We start from the raw sequence: 19732 nt of genomic DNA on the forward strand, positions 1-19732 counted from the left end.
CTGATTTTAATCACTTCACTATTGGCGGCCGTGCCTTCAGCTGCCAAAAGCCTAAGCTCTAGAATTCCCCTCCTAAACCTCTCTGCCCCTCATTCCTCCCTTAAGACATACCTTGAAACTTGCTTTTTTGACCAAGCTGTTGGTCATCTGCCCTAATACCTCCTTATGTGGCTCAGCGACAAATTTTGTTTGGCAACCTTCCTGTGAAATGTCTTGGGACATTTTACTGTGTTAAAGGTGCCACACAAATACAAGTTGTTGTTGTTACTGAAGTTTTCAAGTTGAATTAACACTTAAATTAGACATACAGCCTTGAAATTCACTGCTTACTGCTGTTCCACATGTAGACCATAAAACATTTACTGATTGTTGGAGTATGTAGTCAGATATACTCCATGTGTAAGTGTTGAAGTTTAAAGAAGCAAGGTCTTTTGTCATTCTATTAAATATTTGGGGGGGGGGGGATTTTTACATCCCATTTACCTTGATTTCCTGCTGTTTCTGCAGCTCTTCCACTGAAGTTACGGCAGACAAACGGGAGAATGTGAAAATTCACTCCCTTGAGCTTTTACCACAAAATTGAGCAATTTTAGAATCGTAGGTCATTATGGCACAGAAGAAGAGCATTCAGTCCATCGAGTCCATTCCGGCTCTCTTTAGAGCAATCCAGTCAGTCCTATCCCCTGCTCTATCCCCGCAGCCCTGCAGCTTTATTTCACGTAAGTGCCCAATCATTTTCCTTATGAAATCATTGATCGTCCCCGCTTCCACCATCCATGTAGGCAGTGAGTTTCAGATCATTACCACTTGCTGCACAAAAAAGTTCTTCCTCACATTATTTTTACATATAAGTAATTTATACTCATTTTTTAAAGTATATTAAATAAAGGCTAGAGATGCATTTCATACAATTTGAAGCCAAGTGTCATTTTGATCAATAGACATAAAATGCTAATTGAAAATAAATGTTAGATCAGGTAGTTCTGGTGCAAACATGTTTTGCTTGACGCTTAAGTGTTGACAAATATTTTAATTTGCTCTTCACAGCCTAAATCTCTCTTTATTTTGAGAAAACATGCTAACTTCACACCATCATAATCATTGTCCGTATGGAGAGATATAAATATATCATTGAGGGGCATTTGTTCCATTCAATTTCATTCATTATTTAATGCTATTTAAACCCTCTACAAAAATGATTTATATAAGCATTGAAAAATGCAAAAATGGATTTAGCATTCAAAGATTTTTTTCTTAAATGTGAGTAAGTTTCTAAACTCCCATTAAGTTAATTGAAAGAAAAGCATCAACCTCAAGTTCTGTTCTGTATTTTAATGTTAAATTGACATCTCATAATGTCCCAATTAATGTCATAAAATAAAAAGGCTGCAGAAAATAAAATTAATGCAATCTTATTCTCATGGGTAAGGAAATAGGATTTTTAAATAATTATTGATTAAAATTATAACCTATTAGGATTTTACGGGGTTACATTGTACACATTTTCTTCTGTTGTTCCTTCTATTGAAGGTTCTGAATTATACGGGGGAATAGAAAATTCTTAAAAATAGGTTTGAAAAATGGTATACGAATGAGGGAATCCCTGCTGAAACTAAATCCCAAGTCACCTGAGGTCGCCCTTTGCAAACCTTCTGGTACACACCATTGGCAGAAGTCTGGAAGCAGACACCTGCTTTCCGAAATGGATGACATGTGCCTAAAAAGGGGGAGATGGTTTGAGCCAGGTAAACTAGCGTCGTCACTTCCTAGAATAGCAAAAAGATAGTAATTTGTTTACGTAGCACTACAGAAAATTATAATTGGTTAAATCATACTTCTAAATGTAGAATGCTAAGAAAAACAGGCTAGAAAACAATCAAGCCAGTACTTTAGCCACAGTATATTTTAATGCAAATCTCGCTATTGTTGAAAGGAATTGGAATGCTACATAGCCTCAGAACAGTAGTATGTGAACCTCCAGCCTTCCAAAGGACAATATTATCTGAAATACTTGCTGCTTGGGGAAAAGAGTTATTCCCTGATTACATGGATGCGACCTGCTATATATATAATATATATATATTATAGTCTCATAGTGGTAAGCTGTATGATGCATAAGTTCACCATGCAAAGGGAGCAACCCTTGGAGCCACCTGAGGAGGAAGAAGTGGAGGAGCAAGAGGCTGGAAGCAAGAAATCAAGAATGAAGAGGAAGGGTCAGCACTACTGCTAGCTGCTAGAGCTCTACGGCAGCAAATAATGGACAGTTTTGTTGAATTATTCCTCCCCCACCATGCACCAACAGTCCTGCATACCATCGCACAAGTCCTTACACCCAATAGATGAATACCCTAAAATTATACATTCTTGGGTGTTGGACTACCATCAGTAGGCATGTTGCAACTAACAGCAAAGCAAAAGCGTTGTATAGCAACAAAGTAGTTCGTAACGGGTCCTTTAAGGATTGAATGTTGTGAAGTTTGAAATCATGCTAATCATCATTTCCCATTCTGGTGTTCATACATGGGGCTTCCCCAGTGCCGATGCCATGGGAAATGGAAGTCTCTTGAATCTCCACTAAGGGCACTTGAGATGGTCATGGTGGACGGCCTCAAAACTCAGGCTGCAGAGGGCCAGGGCAGTCTGGCCCAGCTGATTATCTTACACCAATATAGGCATTGTTTGAGAGGCTCGCAGGGGAGCAGGCATTCTATTATCCTGATGAATGATCTCCCTCCTCCTATCCGTGCATGCTCTTTTGGTATTTTGTGCAGCTTGTCCTGCAAGAAGAAAATGTATTAATGTGTAGCTTGGTGAAAGGTCGTGAGGATGGGCTGGATTTTTGACCCCCGAAGGGGCTGGGAGCAGAGGCAGGCAAAAACTAAAAATAGCCCCATTGACTGACATGCCACTTCCCTGGTTCTGTCCCACCTCCAGGCTATTTTTGCATAGGCAGGATTGGGGGGTGGGGCAGGGGGTGGAAGGGCAATCAGGCCCATTAAGAGCCACTTGAGGACAATTAAAGGAAACCGACTGGAATTTTCCTGTTGGCCTCCAGGTTCTCACAGGCTGCCGGGGCCAGTTTAGGTGCCTAGAGACAACCTCCTGGCAGTACAACAGAAGGCCAGTGCTCCAGGCAGGCCTAGAGGCCCTCCCTGCTTGGCTGTCTGCAGGAACAGCCACAGGCCACCCTGTAGAGGGGATTCCCCTGCCTCTCCCCAACACCCACACCTCCACAGTGGTGGCCTGGCTACAAAAGCAATTTTTAAATTTAAGATTTAAAAATGTTGGAGAGAGGGTGCCTCCATCTTGAAATGCCCTCTCTCTGATTTACATCCCATTGCAGCCTGGTGCTCATTTCAAGTTGAAAGGCCTCTGATTGGCCCTCCAGCTTCAAGAAACCACGATGGCGAGCCTGTCTCCAGGCCAATTAAGGGGTCCCTCCCCCACATGATAATCACAACGGGTGACTGTTTCCCCCTCCCAGGGGTGGGTTCAGCACCCAGAAACAGTCCCGACCTCTGTATCCCGTCCTCAGAGAAAAAACATCTGCCCAATGTGTAGAATAGTGTTGCTAATACATGAAAGATGGCACGGGTCTGAAGAACTAAAGGAAGTAAAGGAATCTACTTCTGGGACCCATGGGAGAGGGTACGCTTGGGGAGATAGGAAGCCTGTGGAATGCCCAGGGTTTCCTTGTGGGGCCTGGAGGAGCATTAAAGCTCTTTCTACCTTACAAGGAAACAGAAATTAATAAAAGCTTACCTTACTGGGCCTCTTCTGAGCTGGCAGTTTTGCTTGGTGGGGAAGCCCCTACTTTACTACTCAGGTCTCAGGTTAAGATAATTTTAAATTATGTTTCATTTAATATCAGTTTTGTAATATCTGAAGTCTTTATGTTTAGATATCTGACTAGCCTTGTCATGCCTATAATCTATTCATTTCATTCAAGTGGCAAATCTTTGGAAAAAGTTCCATATAAAGTAATTTACTCACTACAAATTTTCATTTTTTTCCACAGTTGCTAAATCCAAATTTTATTCATGAAGGTAAGTTTATCCTTCATTACACCTTCAGTGCTGAAGATGCATTTGTTAAGCAGTATTATAATTCAGATTAACTGTAGATGATTTGTACACCGTACATGGTTTACGTCATAGATTTTATTTCCATTGACGTCAATCTTTTCCTTTCACGTAGTGCCACCTGAATTTCTCATCCCCTTGGCCGATTTGACATGTGCGATTGGTGAGACGGTCATATTACGCTGTAAAGTGTGTGGGCGGCCAAAACCTACAGTTAACTGGAAGGGACCAGATCAAAATGTTCTTGTCAATGGCACTCGCTACACATTATCATTCAGGTAACCTCACCAGCTAGATCTCCACAAAATGAGGCAGAATTTCAGAAGCAAAACCCTTTTTCTCTGCAGAAAGCGAATGTATGTCTTCTGAAGAGATTTAAGTCTTTTCTCATTAGCCAAAGCTTCAGAAAAAAGAAACGATAGCAGGTAAAACTGACTTCATTTGAAATTATTTAGAAAAGCAAGTCTCGGACAAGCTTCAAATTATACAAACGCCACATTCCATTTGGGTTCTGCTGATCTCATTGACGCATGGATATGGATGATGGCAGTGTCTCTTAGGGCACCAACACATATGGACTGTGTCACCATTCCCCTTGCAACCATTTGGAATAGGAATGGTGGCATGGGGAGCCGTAGAATAGCATTGGACGTGTTCACCCGGACATCCGACGACATGACGTTGGTTCCGGATTTAGTCAGTGTCGGGAAAGCACCAAGGTGGCCTTGCCGCCTTGATGTGAGGGGAGTGTAATTTAAATTGTAGAACGGTTAGTTTTAATGTATTAGCATGTAATTGTAAGCGATTCAGTGGGGGGCTTGGAATTAAGCGGATGACGTGTCTTCGTATCCCTGGCTGTTGAAAGCTGGCGGCACCGAGGCGAGGCCTCAGTGCTATGACAGGTAGGCAGCCATGGCCAACATTGCTTCGGGGAAGTGGGGGAACGGAGGCTATTGGCAGTGGAGGCTGTGCGCTCTGCATGGGTGGGCTTGGTCTTGAGTGACAGTACTGGGTGGGCTTGGTCTCGGGTGACAGTACTGGATGAGCTGAGTCTCAGGTGGGAGAACCAGGTGAGCTGGGTCTTGGATGTCATTACTGGGTGTGTTGGGTCTCTGGTGCCAGTACTGGGTGAACTGAGTCTCGGATGGGAGGACTGGATGAGTTGTGTTTCGGGTGCCAGTACCAGGTGAGCTGGATCTCAGGTGGTCTGCCGGCGGGGCTGGGGCAGGGAGGGGTTGGTTTTGGGTGGCTATATTGGGTGGCCAAACTGTTGGATGAAAAGGTCGGGTGCCCATACTGCTGGGTGAGAGGGTCGGCAATCAGCAAGGTTGGGCACTAAGGGCCATCAGGGAGTCTGTCAGGAGAAATAGCAAAGGGACAGCTGCCAAGACAGGGTTGTCTCTGCAACAACAGCACCCTGAAGACCTACTTATCACCTGGCATAGTTCTCATAGACCCTGTCTTTTTGGACCCCCCCCCCCCCCCCCCCCCATGGCATGATGCAGCACCTCTGATGGAGGGAAGGTCAGGAAACAGCTGCACCTGCCTGTGAAGCTCCACAATGAGAGCAGCAGGAGCCAGCTATGCCAAGAAAGGCCCACCTGCACCAGAGAGTGTACTGAACTCAAATCAGCTGCCTCCAAATGTCCAACCGGCATTGTCAGCAAAGACTACAGCTCTCCAGGGAGGCCATCACTGACTTATGTGCCCTGCTGCAGGACAGATCATGACCTATGGGATTTGGTGGTCACCCTATGCCCCTGGCCTTGAAGATCAGCATGACACTTAACTTTTAGATGTCTGGATCATTCCAATGTTCCATCGGGGACATGTGTGGGGTCTCCCAGGCAGCAGTGCACCACTGCATCAAGGAAGTAACCAATGCCCTGTTCAAGAGGGCTAGCGACTATGTGCACTACCAGACTGACTCTGAGAGTCAGGCCAAGAGGGCCATCGGACTCGGGGCCATTGCTGGATTCTTGCAGCTGCAAGGTGTAATAGACTGCACGCATATAGCCATCAAGGCTCCGACGGACCATCCAGCCGCATTCAGAAACAGGAAGGGTTCCATTCCACCAATGTTCAACTGGTCTGCGACTACCAAAAGCGTTTCCTGCAGGTGTGTGCCCACTTCCCAGGAAGCAACCACGACACTTACATACTTCAACAGTCCCAGGCGCCACAGCTTTTCAGGCGCCCTCCTCACCTTCAGGGATGGATTCTCAGGGACAAGGTCTATCCATTGAAGACATGGCTACTGACGCCTGTGAGGAACCCTTGCACTGCAGCAGAGCAGAGGTACAACGCTTGTCACAAGCGACCATCGAGCAGGCCATTGGGCCGCTGAAGATTAGATTCCATTGCTTGGATTGACCCGGTGGAGCCCTGCAGTATGCCACAGCGAGGGTCTTGCATATCGTGGTGGTCTGCTGTGCTCTGCACAGTATAGCACTGCAGAGGTGGAGGTCTTGCCTGAAGCATCCACTAAGGGGGAAGTCAGCAGCTCACAATTAAGACATGATAGAATAATCATTTTCCACAATGAAAGTTAATTTCAAAAACAAAATAAATTTATATAAGAAAATAAATGTCGCATTTCAAATGCCCGTGAAACCCCAAGTGCGTCTAGGTGGTTTTCTTAATACTTTTGCGAGTCTTTCTACGAGGTGTGAATCCATCGCCAACAGCTGGACTGGAGGCTGGCTGCTGATCAGGATGCCCCTCGGCCTATGATGACTTCGGCAGCATCCTCTGGCTGCCTGAGGCCTGGAGGGCCCTGGCTGCCTGAGGGTTTCTTGAACTGGTGCAGGACTCTCCTCAGACATCGCAGCTAATGGAGCTAGACTCACTGACAGAGGGACTGAGGATCCAGTGTCCACGCTCAGAGCGCCATGAGAAGACTCCAGGCACCTCATTCTTCTCTCGTCCTGTCACTGCTACTTTGAGCTCAGGGCCAAGACAATGGTGTGCAGGTCTGCGCGCATTTGTGGAATCTGGCTCTCTATGCGGGTCACCAACCTCTTGATGGAGGAAGCCATGCACTCACGTGCCTGAGATATGGTAGCACTCATGACATGAATGGACTCCTCCATTGTCTGCTCATGGCTGTGCATTGCCTCTGGCTTCTCCACCAGATGTTGCCTTACCCCTCTCTGCAACTCCAGCATACCCTGTGCCGTCGACACCAGAGGCTCGTCATGTGCCTGGGGCTCAGCATGGGCCTGGCCACACACAGTCCCGCTATGTCCGAGTCCTCGGCTATCAGCCTCTGGCAGCTGCTCGGCCATGTGCGATGCTCTCACCAGCTTGTGACTCTGATTCTACAGCCAAGTGGAAACCGACCAAGGGTAAAATATCTGCCCTGGTAGTCATGGGACAGTGCATCCTCTGACTCTGGATCCTTCTCAGAGGTGGAATTATGAACCCCTTCTAGTAGAGTCTTCTGCGGCCACCAACCTGCATGAGTGAACGCAAACATGTGTGGGTTAAGATGAGCAGATCTCATCGTGCCAACCGTGAGTGATGTGGGACTCCAGAGGTGTACTGTATGTCGATAGAAGACAATCCTCACTCTCTTATGCAGAGACTCCAGTCTCACCATCCACTATTGAGCAGCTGCCCTGTGTCCCCGCTAATTCCAGTGCCTCCTCTTCAGTTGTCACGAGAGACCTGATGGCTGGGATGCCTCTACCAGCCCAGGATGTCTCCCTGCTGTTCTGGGCCCACTTGTCCTGCAAATGGAAAGAGGGAGATGGTCATACTTTTCAGAGAGATCAACAGCTCTTGCTCCCGTCAGCTCTAGGGGATGTAATGAGGGTGAACTGTGAAAGAAGGTGGCCGTCTGTCAGCATGAGATTTTGCTGGCACCTTTGTGGTGCCGCCCTCCCATGTCCCACTTCTTTCTGCATAGCCACATGCAATCCCTGAAAAGGAGAGAGGTATGGAACAATCGCCTTGGCAGAACAAAGGAGGTTGTTGGCCCTGTTGTGGCACTATACCCATGTCCTGGGGGTGACACCACGACTGCTGACCTCCTCAGCAATCTCCATCCAGGTGGGTGGCCAATTATAATAATGGTCAGGCGGGAGGACTTCTCTTCCCTGGTGATGGCAAGAAGAACCTCCCGCCTTTCCCTTGCAGCCTGGAGGAGAACCTTGAGGGAGGCATCGCTAAACCATGGGGCTACCCCATATCTTCCTTCAGCCATGGTCGCTGCGTTCAGCTCCTTGCCTGTCAGGGAGTCCTGGCAGCAGAAGGGTCTTGGGGCAGCAGAAAGGGTCCTGGGGCAGCAGAAGCAGCAGAAAGGTTACCTGCGGCAGCAGAAAGGGGACCAGGGGCAGCAGAGGCAGCAGAAATGGTCCCAGGGCCAGCAGAAGGGGTCCTGAGGCAGCAGAGGACACTCAGGAAGGCACTCTTTTAAACCAGGCAGGATTGAATGCTGGGCTGGCTGAACTTTAAATATGGCACTAGCACCTGCTCTGGAGTCAGCTGGCACCGTATTCGGCGTCTCGCATCCTGTCCCCAGCACATGATAGGCTGGGCCCTGCGCCTCCATTATTATAATTGGCCACCCACCACATGATCGTGGTGGGCCAGCCACACGTGTCGAGCGGGGATAGTGCCCACTTCCAGCTCCACCACCGGGACCCTAGAAAGCACGCAGACCCAGGCTGCCTATGCAATAGCAGAAGTACCAGAGCCTGCAGCAAATACATCCCTTGCCCTTGCAATCCAGGGCAATCCGGGGTAAGGATAATTAACTGGGGGAAGGCCAACTTCAATGGGGTAAGAATGGAGCTGGGGTGAATAAATTGGAAGCAAAAGCCGGCAGGAAAACTGCTAGATGATCAATGAGCTACCTTCAAAGAAGATATAATTCTGGCACAGTCAAGGTATGTTTCCTCGAAGGGGAAAAGTAGAGCAAACAAATCCAGAGTTCCCTGAATGACAAAAGAGGTAGAGATTAAGATAAAGTAAAAGTGTGCTTATGACAGATGCCAGGTAGAAAACTATTGAGAACCAGGCTGAATATAGAAGGTCCAGAGGGGAAGTGAAAAAGCAAATAAGGGAAGCGAAGAGAGAGCATGAAAAGAGACTGGCAGCTAGCATTAAAGGAAATCCCAAAGTTTTCTATAGGCATACAAATAATAAAAGGGTGGTAAAAGGAGGAGTGGGGCCAATTAGGGACAGAAAGTGGATTTACACATGAAGGCAGAGGGCATAGCTGAGGTATTCAACTTTGCATCTCTTTACCAAGGAAGAAGATGCAACACATGCAATGTTGAAAGAGGAGGTAAATCAGACACTTAGAGGGCTTTAAAATAATAAAGAGTAAATATTAGATAGGCTGTCTGTACTTAAAGTGGATAAAGCACCAGGGTCGGATGAGACACATCCAAGGATACTGAGGGAAGTGAGGTGGAAATCACAGACGCACTAGCCATAATTTTTCATTCTTTCTTAGACTCGGGGGTGGTGCCAGAGGATTGGAGAATTGCAAACATTACACCCTTGTTCAAAAAAGTGTGTAAAGATAAGCCCTGTCAGGCCAGTCAGTTTAACTGTGGTGGTGGGAAAACTTCTAGAAAAAATAATTCGGGACAAAATCAATAGTCACATGGATAAATGTGAGTTAATTAAGGAAAGCCAGCATGGATTTCTTGAGGGAAAATCATATTTAACTAACTTGCTGGAGTTTTTTGAGGAGATAACAGAGAGGGGGGTTGATGAGTGCAATGCTGTTCATGTGTACATGGACTTTCAAAAGGCATTTGATCTAGTGCCACACAACAGACTTGTGAGCAAACTTGTAGCTCATGGAATAAAAGGGACGGTAGCAACATGCTTACGAAATTGGCTGAGTGACAGGAAACAAAGTGTTGTGGTTAATGGATGTTTTTCGTGCTGGAGGGAGGTTTGTGGTGGAATTTCCCAGGGATCAGTGTTGGGATCTTTGTTTTTCCTGATGTATATTCATGGCTTAGACCTTGGTGGACAGGCACATTTCAAAGTTTGCAGATGATACAAAACTTGGAAGCATTGTGAACTATGAGGAGGATGGTGTAGAACTTCAGAAGGACATAGACAAATTGGTGGAATGGGCAGACAGGTGGCAGATGAAGTTCAATACAGAGAAATGTGAGGTGATTCATTTTGGTAGGGAGAACATGAAGAGACAATGTAGAATAAAGGGCACAATTCTAAAGGGGGTGCAGGAGCAGAGGGATCTAGGTGTATATGTGCATAAGTCATTGAAGGTGGCAGGACAGGTTGAGAGAGTAGTTCATAAAGCATAGAGTATCCTGGGCTTTATTAATAGGGGCGTAGAGTACAAGAGTGAGGAAGATATTTTGAACTTGTATAAGACACTAGTTTGGCCTCAGCTGGAGTATTGTGTCGTGCTTTACGAAAGACGTGAGGGCATTGGAGAGAGTACAGAAAAGATTCACAAGAATGGTTCCAGGGATGAGGATTTTCAGTCGTGAAGATAGATTGGAGAAGTTGGAACTGTTTTCCTTGGTGAAGGATGGCGGGAAGGTGATTTGATAGAGGTATTCAAAATCATGAAGGGTCTAGACAGAGTAGATGGAGAGAAACTGCTGCCACTCGTAAAAGGGTCGAGAACAAGAGGGCACCGATTTAAAGTAATTGGGAAGAGAAGCAAAAGTGACATGAGGAAAAACTTTTTCACGCAGCAAGTGGTTAAGGTCTGGAATGCGCTGCCTGAGAGTGTGGTGGAGGCAGGTTCAATTGAAGCATTCAAAAAGGAATTAGACAGTTTTATAAAAAGGAAGAATATGCAGGGTTATGGGGAGAAGGCAGGGGAATGTAACTGAAGGAATTGCTCTTTCAGAGAGCCGGTACAGACATAATAGCCCAAATGGCCTCCTTTTGCACTGAAATGATTCTGTGAGGGCCACCTTAATCACCTTCAGCTTTTGCTGAAATCAACTTTGCAACCAATGCTTCAGCTTGTCAGCATTTTCAAGAAAAATTGCATGAGGTTGAGAGTGTAAACCAATCAGGAAGTTAGGAATAGAGCCTGTCAGAACTTCATATGTTGAAGGACAAGCCAATCAGACAGTCCCTAGTCACATTGTTTATTGCGCCTCTTATTAAAGCAAATGGGGGGGTCAGTTGGCTCAGTTGGCTGGATGGCTATTATATGAAGCAGAATAGATGTCATAAGATCATAAGATCATAAGATCATAAGAACTAGGAGCAGGAGTAGGCCGTCCGGCCCCTCGAGCCTGCTCCGCCATTCAATAAGATCATGGCTGATCTTCTCGTGGACTCAGATCCACTTACCCGCGCTCCCACCGTATCCCTTAATTCCTCTATTGTTCAAAAAGATATCTACCTTAGCTTTAAGGACGTTTAATGAAGAAGCGTCAACTACTTCACTGGGCAAGGAATTCCATAGATTAACAACCCTCTGGGTGAAGAAGTTCCTTCTTAATTCAGTCCTAAATCTGCTCCCTCTAATCTTGAGGCTATGCCCTCTTGTCCTAGCTTCACCTGCCAGTGGAAACATCCTCTCTACTTGTATCTTATCTATTCCCTTCATGATTTTATATGTTTCTATAAGATCCCCCCTCATTTTTCTGAACTCCAATGAATATAATCCCAATCTACTCGGTCTCTCCTCATAAGCCAACCCCCTCAACTCCGGAATCAACCTAGTGAACCTCCTCTGCACCCTCTCCAGTGCCGGTATATCCTTTCTCAAGTGAGGAGACCAAAACTGCACACAGAACTCCAGGTGCGGCCTCACCAGTACAGGTTTAATCCCCATACTAGCTTTGGTAGTTCATGGAGGCCTGCTTCCTCGCCTTGCCCCACACTTGAGGAGTGGTGACCCTCAAGCTATGCATTACCACCTGTCTCTTTAATGGGGAGAGATGCCTATGGTCTTTTGAGACTATGGCTCGAGCAATTGAAGCGAATTAAAGTTATAATGAGCTGCTTATCTTCAAATTTTCATTTAGTGTTTCTCCTCAAAGGAGTTATATATAAACACAAAATCTACTAAAATGCTGTTCCTATAATCTTTAGTTTCCTCCAAATGAACTTTCTGGGGCATGTCTGCTTGTTGTTTTCTATGAAGATTTATTTTCTTCTGTATTGGTTGTAGCAGCTTTTTTTAAAGCTAAGCTGGATGTTCCCTGACATGAATACATCACATGGCTTAATGTGTGGAATTGCCAAGGTTTGGCAATAAAACAGGGAGTCAGTTAGAATAATAATGAGTTTTAATATGAAATAAAAACAAAAATATACTGAGAATCACATTAAAAATTATAATAGACTCCAACATGCCAATAAATGCAACAAATTAGGCTCTGGGAGGTGGAACATGTTGTCATGAAAAAGATGTTCAATTCCAATGGCATTGAAAGCTCCCTTCAGGAAGTTCTAAATCACCATTGCTACTAACTGCGCTTTTGTGTACTACCACAACAACAACAACAACAACTTGCATTTATATAACACCTTTAACATAATAAAATGTCCCAAGTTGCTTCACATGTGCATTATGAACAAAATAAGATAGCCAGCCACATAAGGAGATATTAGGGCAGATGACCTTGCTTGGTCAGAGAGGTCGGTTTTAAGGAGTGACTTAAAGGAGGAAAGAGAGGTAGAGTGGTTTAGGGAGAAAATTCCAGAGCTTAGGGTGTTGGCAGCTGAAGAAATGGTCACCAATGGTGGAGCGATTAAAATCGGAGGCCAGAGCTGGACGGGTGAGGCAAAAGAGAGATTTGAAAGTAAGGATGTAAATTTTAAAATCGAGGCCTTGCTAAACTGGGAGCCAGTGTAGATCATCGAGCACAGGGGTGATAGGTGTACGGGATTTGGTACGTGTTCGGACATGGGAGCAGAGTTTGGATGGTCTCAAGTTTATGGAGACTGCAATAAAAGTAATGGAATGTAAGGTATACCTGCAGAATATAACTGCTGTATGTTATTCCAAGTCTGTGTCATAATGCAGTCTCAATCTAACTCTGAGTCTTCACATGTCATAGGGCTTTATTCAGAGCTGGTACAATTGTCCCAATTAAGTCCAGAAAGCCTTGATCGAGGGTGCTATTTAAACTATCTATTAAGCAGCCATTGTTGTCACTCTGAAAGTGACAATTACCTTAAAGCCTCTTTATGGCATCCAGAGGCTGCATTGATCTTCTGGACTGCAACAATTACCTGGGCGTGCCTCATGTCATGCCTGAGCTCCTGCATTGTATTATACAGGTGGGTTGTGAACTCTTCCAAAGTTCCGTCATCTGCACCACAGGAGAATTTATCCATCATATCACATCATATCAATGCTCTGGAATCAATTCTTTTAAGCTCAATGCCACTGACATCTTGTTCCTGAGGCTCCTCAGTCAATGGTCCCCATATCTTTAAAATGCTTAGGAACAAGGATAATGCAGAAGCAAAGACGTTAGGTCTGATTTTAACACTGGGCCAGTTTTCAATGTGAGTTCGCACTTTTCCAGAAATGAGATCACAAGTATTTTAACTTCAGGCCTCATTAAGCCCACCAGCTGTTCTGTGGCGGGAGGTTGGTGGGAAGTGGTGGAAAATCCCACATCACAGAGACCACCTGCTAACCTCAGTTAAGTGATGGCATCGACAGACAGGACGTTGGGCCAATGTCCTTGCCACCTACTCACGAGAACAATTGCAAATCACAATCAGTTGGCTCCTAATGGCTCCAGGGTGGGTAATCAACCTGGGAGATTTTAATTGCCTACGCACTCTGTTAAAATTCGTTTAATCATAGAAATTGCTTACTTGCCTCAAATGAGACCCGAACAAACCTCATTTTCCCCCCAACCCAAATGATTGAGTTGAATACTACAGATTGATAATGTTCAATTGGTATCCTGGGGTTTTGTTAAATAACCTGAAGAGCCACAAAATCACACAGAGCTTTATCTTTCTGCGAAATTTGAGTGTTTATTCATTTTGTTCAAGAAATTAAGGAAGTTGTGTTGAGTCATGAATAGGATAATTGTACATGTTGTGTGGATAAAATGGGCTGAGCAATCTGAATGGCCGGCTGCATGTTGTTTAAATTGAAAGACCTTTATGGGTATGAGAGTCATCAAATATGAGACTACATTATCAGCATTTTTAATTGCTTGTGGAAATTATTCAACTTTAATTAAAAGAATACATTTGTGTTTTCATTTTTATAGTGATTCTGGAGAGGTAATGCTTAAAATCTGCAATATCATGCCTCAAGACAGTGGAATATACAGCTGTCTGGCAGTGAATGAAATAGGATCAACATTATCTTCAGCTACAATCAAAGTGCAGGGTAACTTATTCAAATCATCTTTTCAAATAATTTTCTGTAACTAACTCTGGAGAGCATTTTCTCCTTGACAAACATTTTCTCCTTCAAATCACTCCCTATTTTTGAACCTCCTGTGCCACACTGTCAGCCTATATTTGGGATATTAAATAAGTAGAATTGCTGTCATATTTGTCAGTTGACAGTTAAAAGACTGTTTTACATAGCAGAAAATGTTGGCAGTTTGGATTTAATTTGCATTTGGGAATAATCACTGGGGAGGAAGGCTGGATTGGATTGAATCTTAAATCTATGATTACAAAGAGGTGAAGCAAGCAGAGTATTAATAAATGAAGCATTTGTGTGTTTTTTCCCAAATTAGTGAAGTAGTCTTGTAATTTACCAGATACATTTTAGTTACCACAATGAACAGAATAGTAAAGGGAAGTTTTCCATAATCATGCTGTTGGTGTACTCTAGCAGATAGACTAATCTCATTGTTGATGAAACTGAGTTGGAACAAAAAAAATCACTTAAGTCTATTGGAACAAGAAACAGCCTTTTAATCTTCCCACCCCTCCAATAATGAAAAGAGTCACTTACTGGGATGCATTTTTTCCCAGTTCTGTTTTCAAATGGCCATCAAGCTTTCACATGCCTGTCATTTCATATTGTGGGCAGTATGACACTATCCTTGCACACTGTTAAAAGATGTTGCTTTAACAGTGCTTCACTGAAACACAATATAGGATAATAATTCCTTTTCATTTCCCATTAATGGTGCTGGAAGATTTTCATTCCAAGCTACTATCGAATGGATGAGAGGCAGGCAATTATTAATAATGCAGTCAAGCAAATGCTGGCAAAGATGTTTTTAAAGCATTATTAAATATGCTAGGTTTAGCATTCAGGTATTTTGCAAAGAAAAAAACGGTTGTCCCACTGTCATTGAACATGTGATGCAGCAAGCCTCTGCAAACAACAATTCATTTAATTATTAAAAACTCTTGACTCGAGACTAGCGGCAGTATAAAGCAGTGGGCCTGAGAGGGAGCACAACGAGATGGCAGTAGTATAAAGGAGTGGACCTGGAAGAGAGCACTAGAATACCAGCAGCAGTATAAGGGAACAGGCCTGAGAGGGAGCACAGTAAGATGGTGGCAATGTAGAGCAGTGGGCCTGAGAGTACCACATAAAGGGCTGGTTAACAAAATTGAGGCTCATGGAATAGGAGGGTCAGTGTCCAATTGGATAAAAAATTGGCTCAAGGACAGAAAACAGCGAGTTGTGTTAAATGGTTATTTTTCAGACTGGGGATGGTAGACGGTGGTGTTCCCAAGGGTCTGTGCTGGTACCACTGCTTTTTTTGATGTATATAAATGACCTGGATCTTGGAGTACAGAGTAGAATTTCAAAATTTGCCAATGACACCCCAAACTTGGAGGTGTGGCAAACAGTGAGAATGATATGAACCACCTGCAACAGGATATAGATAGGCTAGCAGAATGGGCAGACAGGTGGCTGATGGAATTTAATACTGACAAGTGTGAGGTGATGTGTTCTGACTGAAGGAATAGGGAGAGGCAATATATACTTAATGGCACAGGTTAAGAGAGTGTGCAGGAACAGGGGGACCTGGGGGTGCATGTGCATTGAACTTTGAAAGTGGCAGGGCATATTGAGAGAGTGGTTAGCAAAGCATATGGGATCTTGGGCTTCTTAAATAGAGGCATTGAGTACAAAAGCAGCAAAGTTATGCTGAACTTTTATAAAGTTCTGTTTAGGCCCCAACTAGAGTATTGCGTCTAGTTCTGGTAACCACATTTTAGGAAGGATGTGAGGGTCCATGAGAGGGTGCAGAGGAGATTTACCAGAATGGTTCCAGGGATGGCGGATTTTAGTTACAAGGTTAGGTTGGAAAAGGTGGAATTTTTCTACTTAGAGCAAAGGAGATTGAGGGGAGATTTAATAGAGGTGTACAAGATTATGATAGGCATAGATAATTTAGACAAGGAAAAAATGTTCCCATTAACTACTGGTACAAGAACTAGGGGGCACAAATTGAAGATTTTGGGTAAGAGATGCAGGAGAAATGTGAGGAAGAACATTTTTACGCAGCGTGTGGTAATGACCTGGAACTCACTGCCCACAAGGGTGGTGGAAGCAGAGACAATCAATGATTTCAAAGAAAATTGGATGGCCACCTGAAGGAAATAAACTTGCAGGGCTATGGGGATCGATCAGGGGCGTGGGACTGACTGAGTAGCTCTGTGGAGAGCCGGCATGGACTCGATAGGCTGAATGGCCTCCTTCTTTACTGTAAATGACTCTATGATTCCCTCATCCTTTTCTCAAATACCAAAGCTAATTTCTAATCCAGTGAGCACTTCACTTTTAATTGTGATTTACTGGACTGTATCTGCTCTGATGATTTTCTCCCCATTTTTAGGTGTTCCAGCAGCACCAGGCCGGCCTATAGCCCAGGAGAGAAGCAATAGCTCTGTTATTCTGAGATGGTTACCTCCAGCAAGTACAGGAAACTGCACCATTTCCAGTTACACTGTTGAATACAGGGAAGAAGGTAATCTATGAACAGAATGCATTTTAACCAGAATACTGTATTTCAATAATATTTTATGAAAAAAATGATTGGAAATGTGTTCTATACCCAGTTTTTCCCATTTACTCACAAGGAGTGAAGAAATACCTTTTCTGTTGATCTCAGTCCACCACATTTTAAGTCATTGAAACATTTTTCAGGTTTTTTTCTTTTTATTTTAGTCAATCACTAATAATTCAAATAACGAATTCAGGAACATAGGAACAGGACCATGGGAAAAGGAGGAGGCCATTCAGCTCCTTCCACCATTCAATGAGCTCAAGGCTAATCTGCGATTTAACTCCCTATTTTTGCCTTTGCCCCACATCCCCTTATACCTTTGGTTAACAAGAATCTAACATCTTGGATTTAAAATTAACAATTGATCTAGCATCAATTGCCGTATCTGGAACAGAGTTCCAAAATTCTGCCACCCTTTGTGTATAGATGTGGTTCCTAATTTCACTCCTGAAAGATGTGGCTGTAATTTTTAGACTGTGCCGCACCCCCCCCCACAACCGCCCCACTCCCCCAACCAGTTCTCAATTCCCCAACCTGCAGAAATAGTTTCTATCTACCTTATCTGTTTCCCTTAACATCTTGAAAACTTTGATCAAATCACCCTTTAACCTTCTAAGTTCCAGGAAATGCAACTGTACTTTGTTTAAACTATCCTCATAATTTAACCTTTGGAATCCAGGTATCATTCTGGTAAACCCATGTTGCACTTCCTCAAAGGCCAATATATCCTTAATGAAGTGTAGTGTCCAGAACTACTCACTACTCCAGGTATGGTCTAACCAGGGCTTTGTACAGCTGAAGTATGACTTCTATCCCTGTGTATTCTTGTCCTTTAGATATAAAGGGCACCATTCCATTAGCTTTTTTGATTATTTTCTGTACCTGTTTGTGACATTTTAATGATCTATATACCTGGACCATCAAGTCTCTTTGGACCTCCATTTCACTTAGGAAATACCACATTCTATCCCTTTTAGGTCGAAAGTGTATGACCTCACATTTGCCGACATTGAAATCCATTTGCCACAATTTTGTCCATTGACTTAGTCTATCAATATCCCTTTGTAATTCTTTGCTTCTGTCGACACTGCTTACAATGTCGCCTACCTTTGTATCATCAGCAAATTTGGATATGTGGCTTTCTGTCCCATCAACTAAGTAACTAATAAATATGGTGAATAGTTGAGGCCCCTACACAGATTGTTGCGCCCATTATCCCTACTACCCTATCTCCTACTGCTCAGCCATTTTCCTAACCAGGTCAATAATTTGCCTTTAGTTCCATGTGCTTCAACTTTAGTGAACAGTCTCTAATGAGGGACTTTATCAAATGCCTTCTGGAAGTCCATATAAACAACATCCATAGATATTCCTAGTGTGCATTGACGCTTTCCAGTGCACTACTTTAGTCACCTTTTCAAAAAGGTTCAATCAGATTTGTCAGGCATGACCTACCTTTTACAAATCTGTGTTGGCTTTCTCTGATCAGCTGAAAATTTTCAAGGTGTTCAGTCATCCTATCTTTAAGTATAGACTCTAGCAACTTTTTGACAACAGATGTTGGGCTAACTGTTCTATAATTTCCTAATTTCCCTCATTCACCTTTCTAAAATAGTAGAGAAGCATGCACAATTTTCCAATCTGAGGAATGGTTCCACAATTAGGAGAACTTTTGAAAATGATAGTTAGGGCATCTGTAATGTTCCCACCTACTTCCTTTAAAACCCTGAAATGGAAACCATCTAGTCCTGGGGATTTGTCACTTTTTAGTGCCATTATTTTCTTCATTACTGTTACTTTGCTGACATTAGTTTAGGTAAGTCCCTGGCCCTGATTCAACATTAGCTTCCTTGGGATTTCTGGCAAGCTGACCTCTTCCCGTACTATAAATACTGTCGCAAAGTTATTATTCAAAATATCTTCCACTTTCTATTTTCATTGAGAATATTATCATTACCAGTTGTCAAAGACTCACATTGCTCCTGACCACCCTCTTTTACCTAATTGTTGTAAAGAAATTTTGTGTTGATTTTGATATCCCTTGCCAGTTTCATTAAATACTCCCTTTTTTCACTCTTACTATCTATTTTGTCACCTTTACTATTCTTTGATCTTTCCTATTTGCCAGGATCTGTGCTATTTTTTGCATTTTTGTATGCTTTTTCTTCTAGTTTTATGTTGTCTCTTAACTCTTTAGTCATCCATGGTTTTTTGGGGGGGCAAATAGAGCTCTTGCTTAGTACGTGAGAGTGAAAGGAATAGAAGGATATTCTTTTTTGTCCCTTATCAACCCCACCCTTCCTTGGACTACCATTTTACTATTTATGTATTTATAAAAGACTTTGGGTTTTCTTTTATGTTAACTGCCAAACTATTCTCATGCTCTCCCTCTACCTTTCTTATTCCTTTTTTAAAATTTCCTCTGTACTTTCTATATTTAGTTTAGTTTTCTTTACAATTGTCATAAGCCTCATTTTCCTCCCTTATTTTAATCCCTGTATCTGCAGTCATCCAAGAAGCTCTACATTTGGATGCCCTTTCTTTCCCCCTCATAGGAATGTGTCTACTCTGTACCTGAACCGACTTCTCTTTGTCTAACATCTTTGATTTCAATCTAACTGCACCAGATCCCTTTTTAACTACATAAGTTCTCCTCCAGTTAAGTATTTTTATGCTTGATTGTACCCTGTCCTTTTCTATAATAATTCTTAACCTGATGATATG

At 43.4% G+C, this 19732-nt stretch overlaps 1 protein-coding gene across 7 annotated transcripts in view; it reads left to right on the plus strand.

The window, feature by feature from the left end:
• kalrna (kalirin RhoGEF kinase a) overlaps window positions 1-19732 on the plus strand; it is a 980827-nt gene that overhangs the window by 919590 nt on the left and 41505 nt on the right. For all 7 annotated transcript variants that reach the window (XM_068035333.1, XM_068035338.1, XM_068035339.1 and 4 more), the window contains 4 exons: window positions 4022-4049; window positions 4201-4363; window positions 14291-14412; window positions 16838-16969. In XM_068035333.1, the coding sequence (XP_067891434.1) occupies window positions 4022-4049; window positions 4201-4363; window positions 14291-14412; window positions 16838-16969 (445 nt within the window). The remainder of the gene's footprint in view (window positions 1-4021; window positions 4050-4200; window positions 4364-14290; window positions 14413-16837; window positions 16970-19732) is intronic.

This window comes from Heterodontus francisci, chromosome 7, assembly GCF_036365525.1.
Source record: "Heterodontus francisci isolate sHetFra1 chromosome 7, sHetFra1.hap1, whole genome shotgun sequence".
Taxonomy (NCBI): Eukaryota; Metazoa; Chordata; class Chondrichthyes; order Heterodontiformes; family Heterodontidae; genus Heterodontus; species Heterodontus francisci.